Below are 12,142 nucleotides of genomic sequence, written 5' to 3'. Positions count from 1 at the left end.
TTGGTACCACTAGAAAAATCTATCTCCGTAACTAATGAATTTGAAACTTCATTTGGAATTTGTATGACATCACTTTTACTTATGCTCGACACTTCAGCAACTTCAATTCCTCATGGCAATACATCTTCATTGTTGTGTATTTTCTGGAACCAATTAGCAAGGCCGAGAGGCACTGGGCAAGCTTGCTAGCACCTAAAATGCATCCCAGGCGATGCAGTATCCAAAGAGAGGATACTCTGCCTATCTGCAATCGTGTGTAGCTAACACAGGTAGCGGTAGTTTAATGGTTATAAGTCTGTAAAAATGCCAGGGCTTGCTACCGACAGAGTCTGAGGGCCCATCATAGGTCCATTGACCAGTTACCACACAAGCTGGGTAGCCCCAGTTTAACTAGGTACTGACCCGTCCTTGGTATAGATTGTTTCGCTTGGGAATACGGATTACTAGCATACGCAAGGTTTCCCCAACATCTGTGAAAGCTCTTAGGATTTATGGTAAAGAGCCGTCATTGTCCTGGAATTAGTCATGCTTAATGTTGCTGTAACAGCCTTTGCAAAAAATCAGACTTTCAGATGAAGACTCAATAAGAAAGAAAATTTACACTTTTTTCTGGACAGGACAGGACGTTGACACTCTCAGACGCTGGGAACTTTGGCAGTGTGTATTCAGATATCAAAATTTACATAGGGCCCATTCCTAAGAAGACTGATCTACTTATGGAGAGCAATGGAATAGTCATCACAGACTGTAACTGAGAATTGCAATGTTAGGTAGAAAATTCTCCAGCTCTATTCACATATAGTTAAAATCAGCCCTAAAGCAATAGAAGTAATTTCTCAGTTGTCAACTTGCCATGAGCTGCATGCTGTGGCTACTAAGGAGTTTCAGATAGGTGTTGCTTGGCTCAAATGCAAGAAATCACCTGCTAAAGACAAGTTCCACCCAGAACATATCAGACTGGCTCCACCCCTCCCAATGCTCTACAATCTTCTGTTGTAACCATATCAATGATATTGCATCTTTTCTGTCAGTCATAGGTTATGCTGAAATGAAATGAGCACACGGCATTGTTGGCCAGGAGTCCCCCATTTGGGGAAGTTCGGCTGCCGAGGGCAAGTACTTATTGCATTAAACACCACGTTAGGCGACTTGCACGACTGAGATGGGGATGAAATGTTGATGAGGACAACACAACACCCAGTCCCTGAGCCCAGAAAATCTTCTACCCCAGCCGGGAATCGAACCTGGGCCCTTCCGTGGCATTCAGCCGTGCTGACCACTCAGCTAATGGAGGTGGACATAGGCTATGCTGTGGGCCTATCATACTGAAAGTTTATTTTAAATCATTCTTCAGCATATGCTTTGGATAATTCTGTGCTGTTCAAGACTAACTGGACTAGAGAACTTGGCACTTTTTTGGTGGATGCTGTGAGCAGCAAGTAAAGTCGTTGCGGCAAGCCAAATGACTGTCGTTGTCCACTATACAAGGTGGAGCTGTTTTCTCATTTATATATGAAATCAGGCACAGATTTTTAGCAATAAAATGGGTTGTCATATTCCTATTATACGTCATGCACTATTACAGTTAACCTAATTTTTCATAAAGTCCTAATATTAATGCGATGGTTATCGTCATTTCATGTGGCCATTTGAAACGTTTGACAGTTCTTTCACAAACAACAGAATTACAGTTATTTGCTGAATACCTGCTTCTGTCAGTTTTAATTCACCACTTCCATGGCAGCAGAAGGTGAATTATCGATTTCGCATGCAGCATTGGTTTTCGGAGGATTCCTCCAAAATATGTGAGAAATGCAATCCGTTTAAATTTATAATGACCATCTTTCCAAATAATAAACGTTTACATTTTATGACTTTTGCTTAATCCAGTGCAGAAACCAAAACAATGGACATAATTTATTAGAAAAGATTTTAGAGAATTCATGTAGTGAGTTAGATAATGGCGTTTTGTCATTTTAGAACGTTAGTCTTTCATCGAGTTTTACGTCTAAGGATCAATATAGATTCTAACTTTCCACTCATGGGAATTTCTCTGCAAGTATTTTAAAGTAGTTTACTTTCACAACTGAATTCTTCGTCAGTTTATCCACTCTGCAGGATACAAAACAAGACTTATCTGAGCATATGTAGACGTCATTACTTCTGCTTTTCATAAAGAGCATAACATTTTATCTACACTAAAAATGTCATAAATTGTCCGCTATAAATGCGTAATTAAATACTAGGCTTCGTACCCCAAGAACGTGACTTAGCACCGTTATTGGTATAGACCATAGATAACACAGACTGCGTGACGTCATTTCACTGAAACCAACATCTAGTTGGGTTCAGTAACATGACATCATGCAGTCTGTGTTATCTGTGGTATGTACCAATAACGGTGCTATAATGGTGCGCTGCATTGCTCCTACCTAAATTTGGCAACGAGCGGAAACAACCCATACTGAAAGCCATTCAAGTTTTTAGCCTATATCTGTTCCTCTCTCCCCTGAAAAGATCCGAGTTACATATATATTAGCATTTACTCGTGTTTAGGTGTAATTCACCCTATAAAACCAACAGAAACATTTGCTTCTATTACTCACTCTTATTCTCAGTGTTAACTGCTGTCTTGTGCGCTTTCCAAATTTATGCTACGAATCGACTGAGTATCTTTTTTCAGTTTACACAACAACTGTTCTAACAGGAAAGCTGACACAAATATCCAACGGTGGTCCGTTTCTTCTGAGAACTGGTGGGCTACTCGTGACAGCCACAGTTGATGCAAAAGTGTCTGTGTGGCAGAGGTGCCGATTTTCAGCCTAAAGTATCGAAAAGACTGACTCATGGTGACCACATATCTACACCAATAGCTTTCAATCGTTGGTGAATCTTCTGACGCTTAAATTCAATGAAACCTCTCATTAAAAAGTTTAGCAACACCCTTTTCTTTTTTGTCTTAATTTACTTTTGTTTGTGCTTGGTTCTTTGGAATATACGCCAGAAGCGAACTGAGTAATTTGCTAAGAAAAACTGCAAAATATACTATAAATGATATGCACAAAATAATCTTTATAGGAATTTAAGAATCTTTCAGACGATGAAAAGTTTTACATTACATACTGGCAGACTATATATATATATATATATATATATATATATATATATATATATATATATATATATATATATATATAACTTTTTCTGTTACAGTTATAATTTTCTAATTTCGTAATATCTTTCAGTACTCTTCATAGGAAACAAATGACGATTAGGGGAACATATCATTGATTTCAGTGTTTATCTTTTGTTAACGTTGTATACTAAAAATCAATGCATGTTAAATAAACTCAGCACAAAATTTTTGAGTGATGCCATTTATGTCAAAATCTTGGAAGTAGCAACAGAATCAATTCAATATGCAACGCGTTAGTGGCAGGAGACTTAGGAAGGCTTATACTGATGAAGGTAAGTGATATTCCCCGAAGTTCGTATTTATTGGTTGCTAAAATAATGAATTTCGTTCTGTTTGGATTTTGTACATACGAACTTTTAACGTCTCCGATCCATGCAGCACTGTACGCCACGGTTCTGCAGTTTTGCCAGAAAATATACTGAGTAGAAAACTATTGCTGCGTTGACATTTATGGATGTCGACTTTTGCCAACTCGCACAATACCATACAGTCGGAACAATAATTAATTTAAGTGAATATCCATCACGGACCGGTACTGTAATAGTGACTCGATGTATTTAGACGCCGTAAATTGAGGTGAAATTGTGACTAGTTGAGTGAAATTGTGACACCGCCCTTTTTTTTAACCTTATTCGATTTTTCACCACGATTCTTGCTGATTTCATTCTCGAATCAGCAGTTTTCGATGTCTATCGATCCTCCATGGTGAAAGAAAGGTTTTGGATGTTGCTACCTTATTCTTTGCCACCTAAATTGCATTTGTCTACTCTGAAGATCCCTATGGGTTAGAGATATCGCCAAATAGGAAAGGAGACAATTTTAAGTATGATTTATTCACAGTATGCGTGTGTGATCAGTATCTTTTTTCTTTCACTGTGCAGAGATAATTAGTATTTTTCCGGAAACCGAAAATGGGGAGGGTGAAATTGTGACACTATATGGCCGATCGTGTAAACATTGATGACTATAGATCAAATTTGACATTGGATCAAAAATTTAACAATGTTCAGATTCAGCTCTATTGTATAAAGCTAAACTTGGATCCACAGCAGTAGGTTCAGATTTGATTTAAGGCAGCACGAACATCCTTGGCAACACGACTGAAATCAGCTATCGAGACGGTTATTGCACTTCTATCGCAGATAATTATCGTACATAGTACATACACACTATTTATTATCGAAGGTGTCGTGCTGTAAAGATGGAAGCAGGTAAACAGGAAAAGCAGTGAAATCCGAACATTTTTCAATTAAAGAAAATTGTATTGGGCCAGTATAAAGATATAATTAATTGAGCGGACAAAAAGTGGATAAAGTCACTGTGGCCAACAAGGTAAAGGCATGGAGAGAAGTTACGGTTGACTTTAATTCTCATAACATTGGAACAGGACCTGATTAGGAAGAGTTTGAAAATGTCCTACGAAAATGTTAAGAAAAGGAGTTAGAAATCATCTGCACATAACAAGATATAATTTCAAGACGAACTTTCTAATTATTGCATTTCATTTTCTATGTATGTGGTGTGTAAACTAGTGCAAAATAGTGTCAAAACCTTTCAAGGTTGAAATGTGCGGAACTGAACGCGGTAATTCCGTAAGGTTGAAATGTGCGGAACTGAACGCGGTAATTCCGTAAGTCCTGCTGTCAGAGAAATTGGACGAAAGTTAATTGTAGCACTGAAGCCACCATTTTCTCCTATTTCCAACGCGTACAATGATGATGCAGATTTTCATCCTGAAGTTATGTGCATGGGTTTGTAAACATTGATGCGACTGCATAAATTCTTATGAAGCACATTTTCTGCGTAAAAGATAATAATGTTATTCATTACGTTCACGTTCTGACTCAGATTCACAGAACATAGGTTGCAGTTCAGTCACAACATTAGTAAACTAGGAGACAGCTGTAACTTCAAATGGAAATATTGCTCTTGTTAATGACAATGAAAATGGAAAAGAAGGTGAAAATGTTTTTGTTGAGCTGAAGAGAACTGTAATGCACCAAAACAATGTACTAACTTTACTGTCGCAAAATAATATCGTGTATTTTGCACTGAAAATAATCTCTAATTGCAGATAGATGCGCAACAGTCAAGACGGGATTCTGTTATGGTGTCAGACTCTCGTCCCAAATGCAGAAGAACAGGTAATGTTCTCTTTAATAAATACCAATTTTACAAGAAAAGATTAGACTGCCTCGAGTGTGAACATAAAATCTAAGTACAGTGCTTTTTTGCAGAACATGGAACAGTCTTAACATACACTATGTGATCAAAAGTATCCGGACACCTGGCTGAAAATTACTTATAAGTTCGTGGCGCCCGCCATCGGTAATGCTGGAATTCAATGCAGTGTTGGCCCACACTTGATAGCTTCCATTCTCGCAGGCATACGTTCAATCAGGTCCTCTGAAGTTTTCTTGGAGAATGGCAGGCCATTTTTCACGAAGTGCTGCACTGAGGAGAGGTATCGATGTAGGATAGTGAGGCCTGGCATGAAGTCGGCGTTCCAAAACATCCCAAAGGTGTCCTGTAGGATTCACATCAGGACTCTGTGCAGGCTAGTCCATTACAGGGATGTTACTGTCGTGTAACCACTCTGCCACAGGCCGTGCATTATGAACAGGTGCTCGAATATGTTGAAAGACACAGTCACAATCCCCAAATTGCTCTTCAACAGTGGGAAACAAGAAGGTGCTTAAAACACCACTGCCTCCAAATTTTACTGTTGACACTACACACGCTGGCAGACGACATTCACCAGGCATTCGCCATATCCACACCCTGCCATAGGATCGCCACATTGTGTACCATGATTCGCCACTCCACACAACGTTTTTCCATTGTTCAGTCGTCCAATGTTTACGCTCCTTACACCAAGCGAGGCGTCGTTTGTCATTTACCAGCGTGATGTGTGGCTTACGAACAGCCACTTGACCATCTGTCATAGTACTTGCAGTGGATCCTGATGTTTGCAGTTTGGAATTCCTGTGTGATGGTCTGGATAGATGTCTGCATATTACGCATTATGATCCTCTTCAAATGTTGGTGGAATCTGTCAATCAACAGATGAGGTCAGCCTGTACGGTTTTGTGCTGTACTTGTCCCTTCATGTTTCCACTTCACTATCACATCGGAAACAGTGGACCTAGGGATGTTTATGAGTGGAAATCTCTCGTACAGATGTATGACACAAGTGACACTCAATCACCTGACCACGTTCAAAGTCCTTGAGTTCCAAGGAGCGCCCCATTCTGCTCTCTCACGATGTCTAATGACTACTGAGGTCGCTGATATGGATGCCTGGCAGTAGGTGGCAGTACAATGCACCTAATATGAAAAACGTATACTTTTGGGGGTGTCTGGATACTTTTGATCACATAGTGTAAGAACGCAACAGCGCGTCAAGAGGCCAGGAAGTACCACTAAGTTCGTCGAGATTGTGAAAGCGAAGGCCGATCATAATTGTTTATATTGGCCTGCAGAATGGTTTTTACAAAGGGGAGCGTCTATTGCACAATAAATTGCAGCAACAACAGAAGGAGACACCACTTTTTCTTTCTTAGGTTTCCTAACGACTCTAGAAGGTGTGAACTGCTACATTACACGACAGTTTATTAACGATTTTCTTGTAACCTACAGATACTAACTGGAGGATCTCGTGTTCTTCAAGAAGAAAAAATCGCTAATGAACAGCAGAAGACCTGACCTTTTGCTAAAAGGCGTCGTATACCTACTCAAAAAAGGGACGTTGTCTTTATCACACTTAGAAAGAACATAAGAACCGTGTGTGGAAAGCATACATTATTTACCGTAGTAATAAGGTACCACAACTGTAGCTGAAGAAAAAATCACACAGATGTGATAATAACAGAACAAAGACGATATAACTGTTCCCCAACACAGAAGAAACCAATTCCAGAATTGTTGCTGCGTCTGCGCCGCAAACGACAAGAATTCTCAAAACATTCGCTTTTGAAACGAAGGTAATCATATTTACAAAAATATTTATGTATTACAACGTCGTGTGAAGAGTAAGGCTGCGTGAAATATGGGGCTCCCTACAAAGTTGTTATGTGTCAAAGAAAGTGCCTGTCATCATAAGAACAGACAACAAAAGAAATATAGTCTTCTCATGCATGAAATATTTGTTTATACTTTCTTGTTTTCAACAGAGAAAGTTGCGATTATACTTATATTCGAAAGTATTTCTTCATTACTTAGTTGTAGCTTACGTCACTAAATCATGGAGATGCAGCTGCTTTTACATTATTTCATGATCATTCACATCTCTTGATAATTTACTTTTACTTGAAGCGGAAAAATGTAATAACAATTTCGCTGCTTAGCTAGAAAAACAATTAAAAAGAGCGTTTAATTTTACATCTGCTTTCTCGTCGCTTGGGGCATTAGTGTAGAGCCAACTGTCACACGGTAACAATCTTCACAGCAGTGATATCGCGACTGTATATGTGCGACATGAAAGAATGGAAACCTCAAAAAAGATAAAGAAATTAAAGAAGTGGAACTAAAAGAAATGAAAAAGAATCACTCTTTTAATCTGGCGCATTGTAAATTTCTTCCAATTTTGTATAAATACCTTGTTAATAAATATCGCTACTCATTGCTTTTTGACTGCTATCTTCGTTTCCTCTTGGTTTGTAGCGTACTGAAATTTCTTCATGGACAGGTTTTCATCCTGAAGTTATATACGGTTTTTGTATACATTTTAATACGCTCTGATCAATGTTTTAAGGAGAATTTGTTGCGTAAAAGGTAGTTTATAAAATTATTCATGGTGTTCTAGTTTTGATTCAGAATTCAATAATCAAGAGACAGAGAAGTAACTAGAACTAAAATAAAGAAAAAGAAAATCTGGCTCTCAAACTGACATTTTGTACATTTTTTCCAATTTTTAGCTTTTTTACATAACTACATTATTAATAAATTCCGCCCTCACTGCATTGTGACCCCTGTTGGCTACATATTCTGCAGACACTTTGGCAAACACAGTGTCATCAGTTTCGGCACCTTCCCTTCCACCACATTGTGTAAGAAAAATGATGCAACTAATATAACTGCTGCAGGATTTACTTTTCCTCTGAGTCCTAAACTCAAACAAGGAAATCGTCATTTTACTGCTCCAGACATTCTTTCAATTGCTGATCTGGTTTTCTTGTGGCACGATTATAGATTCACTCAGTCGCCTTTTTGTAACGAAGTACCGACTTTAAGAAATACCTGCAACGCTGGTAGCCAGTCTGCCAGAAGTATGCCTTCCGGAATTTCTCCAGTTTCCAGCTGAGCATTTATGCGTGAATTTCGAAAATGTTGCTGTCATGGGCAGATCGGGCCAGTTAACCACGATATTTAAGCATTGCAGCCTAGCGTCTGAGACCGCTTGTATGTTGAAAGAAAACCACCCTCGACGATTTGTAAGTCCCTCATTATTTTCGCCACCAGGTGATTTGATGGGGTTACGGGCGCAATCAGTAGCGCCTAAATCACCAGGAAAATCCGAAATTTGATAAAAATCAAGCTGGTTGTTCCTAAGACCATTTTCATCAACTGGTATTTCGGTTAATTCATTTTGCAATGAGGCAGTGCAGGCCAATACCTTCCAGACAACTCTGCAGGCTGTTTCTACATCTACTTTAAGCAGATCACCAACCACTATTTGAAAGGTTCCTGTGGCATAAAATCTTAAGGTTAACAGCAACATGCACATTGCAGTCAGTCAGTTCCGGTTTCTTTTGGTTGGTTCCATCAGACTGTCTCTGAGCCTTAGTTCCAACTGCTCTACAGTACTTTGCTCCAAATGATACCTCAGCTTTTAGACTTGTGTTATTTAACTCCAAGAGTACGTCTACTTTGTCATCGAAACTTCAGGGAGCTCATTAGATCTCATCGTCATCATCCTCTGTGGACTCATCTGAATACTCAGATGTCTGTAAAATAAACGAAAGGAAACAGCGTAATTCACATTGACTATGGTTGTTGCACCCAGAATTCTGCCTAACAGTGGTCCAGAATGCTCGCAAAATGGAGAGTATGGTACGATTTCAATGGTATGGATGGCATGGTAATATTGTTATAATTATCTTTCGAGCAATAAAATAGAAAAAGTAGTAATAAATGGAAAAAAATCCCGAGAATTTGCGTGGGTTTGAACATGTTATCAGCACTGAAGTCTACAACACAACCTCTGATCCATCGAAACAAATTATGGAAACAGGATACGAATAGTGGTATAAAGAATAAACTGTATGAATGCAGAGCTTGCGGCGATAACATTGAATAAAATGTTCTCGGGTTTCCAACCACGTCAATTGGTTGGAGCTTTCGGCCAAGCACTCCTTGGCCATTGTCAAGTGTTATGACTGCCAGTGGGCTGTTGGTGCGCCCTTATATACGTTAGCTGCCGGCTGTGACGTCACTGGTGCCCGTGCCATTGCCATATATGGGCATGTTCGATGTGCCCTCTTCAACCGCGCGATCACTGGATCCCACGCAGCGATGAGCTGTAAACCACCGTCTCTATTCAGGGTGTTTGTGGTAATTTTTATTTTAATAGCTTCCTGTATTAAACTGTCCAAGAAGCCGTTAGTGCGAGCCACGACAGAGGTATCGTCAAATTTTATGTGGTGACCGTTTTCTAATGCATGCTCAGCTAACGCAGATTTCTCTGGACAGCGTAGGCGATAATACCTCTCATGTTCTTTCCTGCGTTGTTCCACAGTGCGCCCTGTTTGCCCGATGTACTTCTGGCCACACTCACAAGGCATTTCGTAAACTCCAGGTGTTCTGAGACCTAGAGTGTTTTAAACTGGTCTCATTAATTGACGGATTTTCGTTGGAGGCCTGAAGATCGATTTGATCTTGTCTCTTTTCAACAGGCGGCTTATTTTGCCCGACACAGAGCCACAGAATGGCAGCAAAGCAAGTTTCTTTTCCTGCTATTCGTCGCTGGTCTTATTCTGATACTTCCCAGAAATCACTTCTTTCACTTTATGGGTGCTATAGCCGTTCTTCCTGAAAACCTTGCGTAAGTGGTTCAGTTCGTGGGGCAGGTTGTCTTCGTCTGATATTATTCTTGCACGATGCACCAATGTTTGCAATACTGTGCGCTTCCGTGCTGGATGATGGTGGCTGGTAGCGTGCAGGTACAGGTCTCTGTGTGTGGGTTTTCTGTAGACGCTGTGGCCAAGGCACCCATTTCGTTTACGGTGGACAAGGACGTCGAGGAAGTTCAATGCATTATCTTTTTCCACCTCCATGGTGAACTGTATATTACTGTTGATGCCATTGAGATGTTCGTCATTTGGCCACACGGACGCGAGAAATTAGACGAGTTTTTGGAACACATGGTAACGTGGTACTTTATTTCGATGTGCTTTCATATGTTCTATTGATCAACGAATGTGGAATTGTCATTGCAGTTTAAGGATAGTTCGGAAGTTAAAAATTTAATACGAATTGCATAGTTAGTGCCATTCGAGCCAAGAGAGAACATATATAAGAGATGTTTATTCGTTATTGGCTGCTGTCAAAATTTCCATACTTAACAGTTCACCGCAAATATTTCGAATTTTCCTTTCTTACTCTGCTGCTAGTGTCTATAAAATGCCTTTGAACTAACGGCATAAATTACTTAGAGCTGTTATGAGACTGATTATTATGAACACACTGTGGCCGGTAATTTCCTTAACCTAACCTTTCAGATCGAAAAAAAGTATTTCGAGCATTTTTTTCAATTGATATCTGCTAAGAACAAAAGCGATGAACTATAATGCCACTACACTATAACACGATTATAGATTAAGCTGACTCTGAACCACGAATTTTCGCCAGTCAAATTAGATCGACTTCGCAGCGATATGATTTGGGATTATCGTTTGTACAGTGCAGGTTTCCAGGTTCAGCTTGATCTGACATCATTTTCTATCTTAATATAAGATTATATACTTTATACAATCTGCCCTTAAAACTGTCATAATTTCGCTCCAGTCTACAGAATTTTATTTTCAGACCTTATGACTTATGTTAAATCTCCCCTTAAAGGAACTACGCAGTGGAAACATGGTTCATACATATAAAAGGACGCCGTGTTACGGATGTTACCATAATTGCACTGAAGCAGCGATGTTGGTAGCTACTCATGAAGTCCTCAGAGAAGCCCAAGAGATATTAGTCTTGTGATTTTTGACGAAATATGTGTATAATTGGTTTGATTTACTGACACATACTGATATACTTGCAGGTATGGAATCCACAGAAATACCATTTGCTTGCGAATTAAAGGCAAAACCACTTCAAAGAATGTTGGCATAACAGCTTTATTAGATGAGGAAGAACACAGCAGTTTCTTCCCATTCAGTAGCCTTGTTAAGTTCTGGCTTCCCGTTGGCATCTTTTGATCTGAGATGTACTATCAAAGCCTACGTTGAACTGCACTGGTAAAACTATTCCTCGTTTTAACAAAAAATTTCCTGGAACAGAGTGGGCATCATTCTTTTTGAAATGACACAATAAAGTGCATTCAGCAAGGACTGCTAATATATTACTTATTCTGGAGCTGTCGAGTTAGACCCAAATTTGCTTACAGTATTTGGAACTTTGATCAAACAAATCTTATAGATTACCCTGGAGCTAAGAACGTCATCGCAGGGAGAGGCACGAAGTACCATGAGCAAATAAGCAATGCTTCCAAAGTAAACACTTCCGTTATGGTATGTGGAAATGCAGGGGGTGCATTAGCACTCTTATATGTTAATTAGAAGGCAGAAAGAATTTGGACAGAGAATGGCCCCAGTGGCTGTCAGTATAACAGAAGCAAATCTGGTTGGTGCAACCATCAAATCTTTGAAGATTGGTTTACATTTATGCTTTTACCTATATTATAGAAGTAGGTGGGGGTTAAGGTACTGATTGGTGACTCTGTGTGAGGAA

General features: G+C 39.4%; 1 protein-coding gene across 2 annotated transcripts in view; it reads left to right on the top strand.

Annotated features, from left to right (window-relative positions):
* Positions 1-3,234: 3,234 nt before the first annotated feature.
* LOC126354113 (tyrosine decarboxylase-like) overlaps positions 3,235-12,142 on the top strand; it is a 233,506-nt gene continuing 224,598 nt past the window's right edge. Inside the window, exons 1-2 of one of the 2 annotated variants that reach the window (XM_050003506.1) lie at positions 3,247-3,468; positions 5,271-5,340. In XM_050003506.1, the coding sequence (XP_049859463.1) occupies positions 3,463-3,468; positions 5,271-5,340 (76 nt within the window). In that variant the 5' untranslated portion in view covers positions 3,247-3,462. Of the gene's footprint in view, positions 3,469-5,270; positions 5,341-12,142 lie in introns of both variants that reach the window. The other variant, XM_050003507.1, reaches the window with a different exon arrangement.

This window comes from Schistocerca gregaria, chromosome 3 (assembly GCF_023897955.1).
Source record: "Schistocerca gregaria isolate iqSchGreg1 chromosome 3, iqSchGreg1.2, whole genome shotgun sequence".
NCBI lineage: Eukaryota > Metazoa > Arthropoda > Insecta > Orthoptera > Acrididae > Schistocerca > Schistocerca gregaria.
Note: the sequence above shows the minus strand (reverse complement) of the source record. Positions and strands in the feature narration are given on the sequence as shown.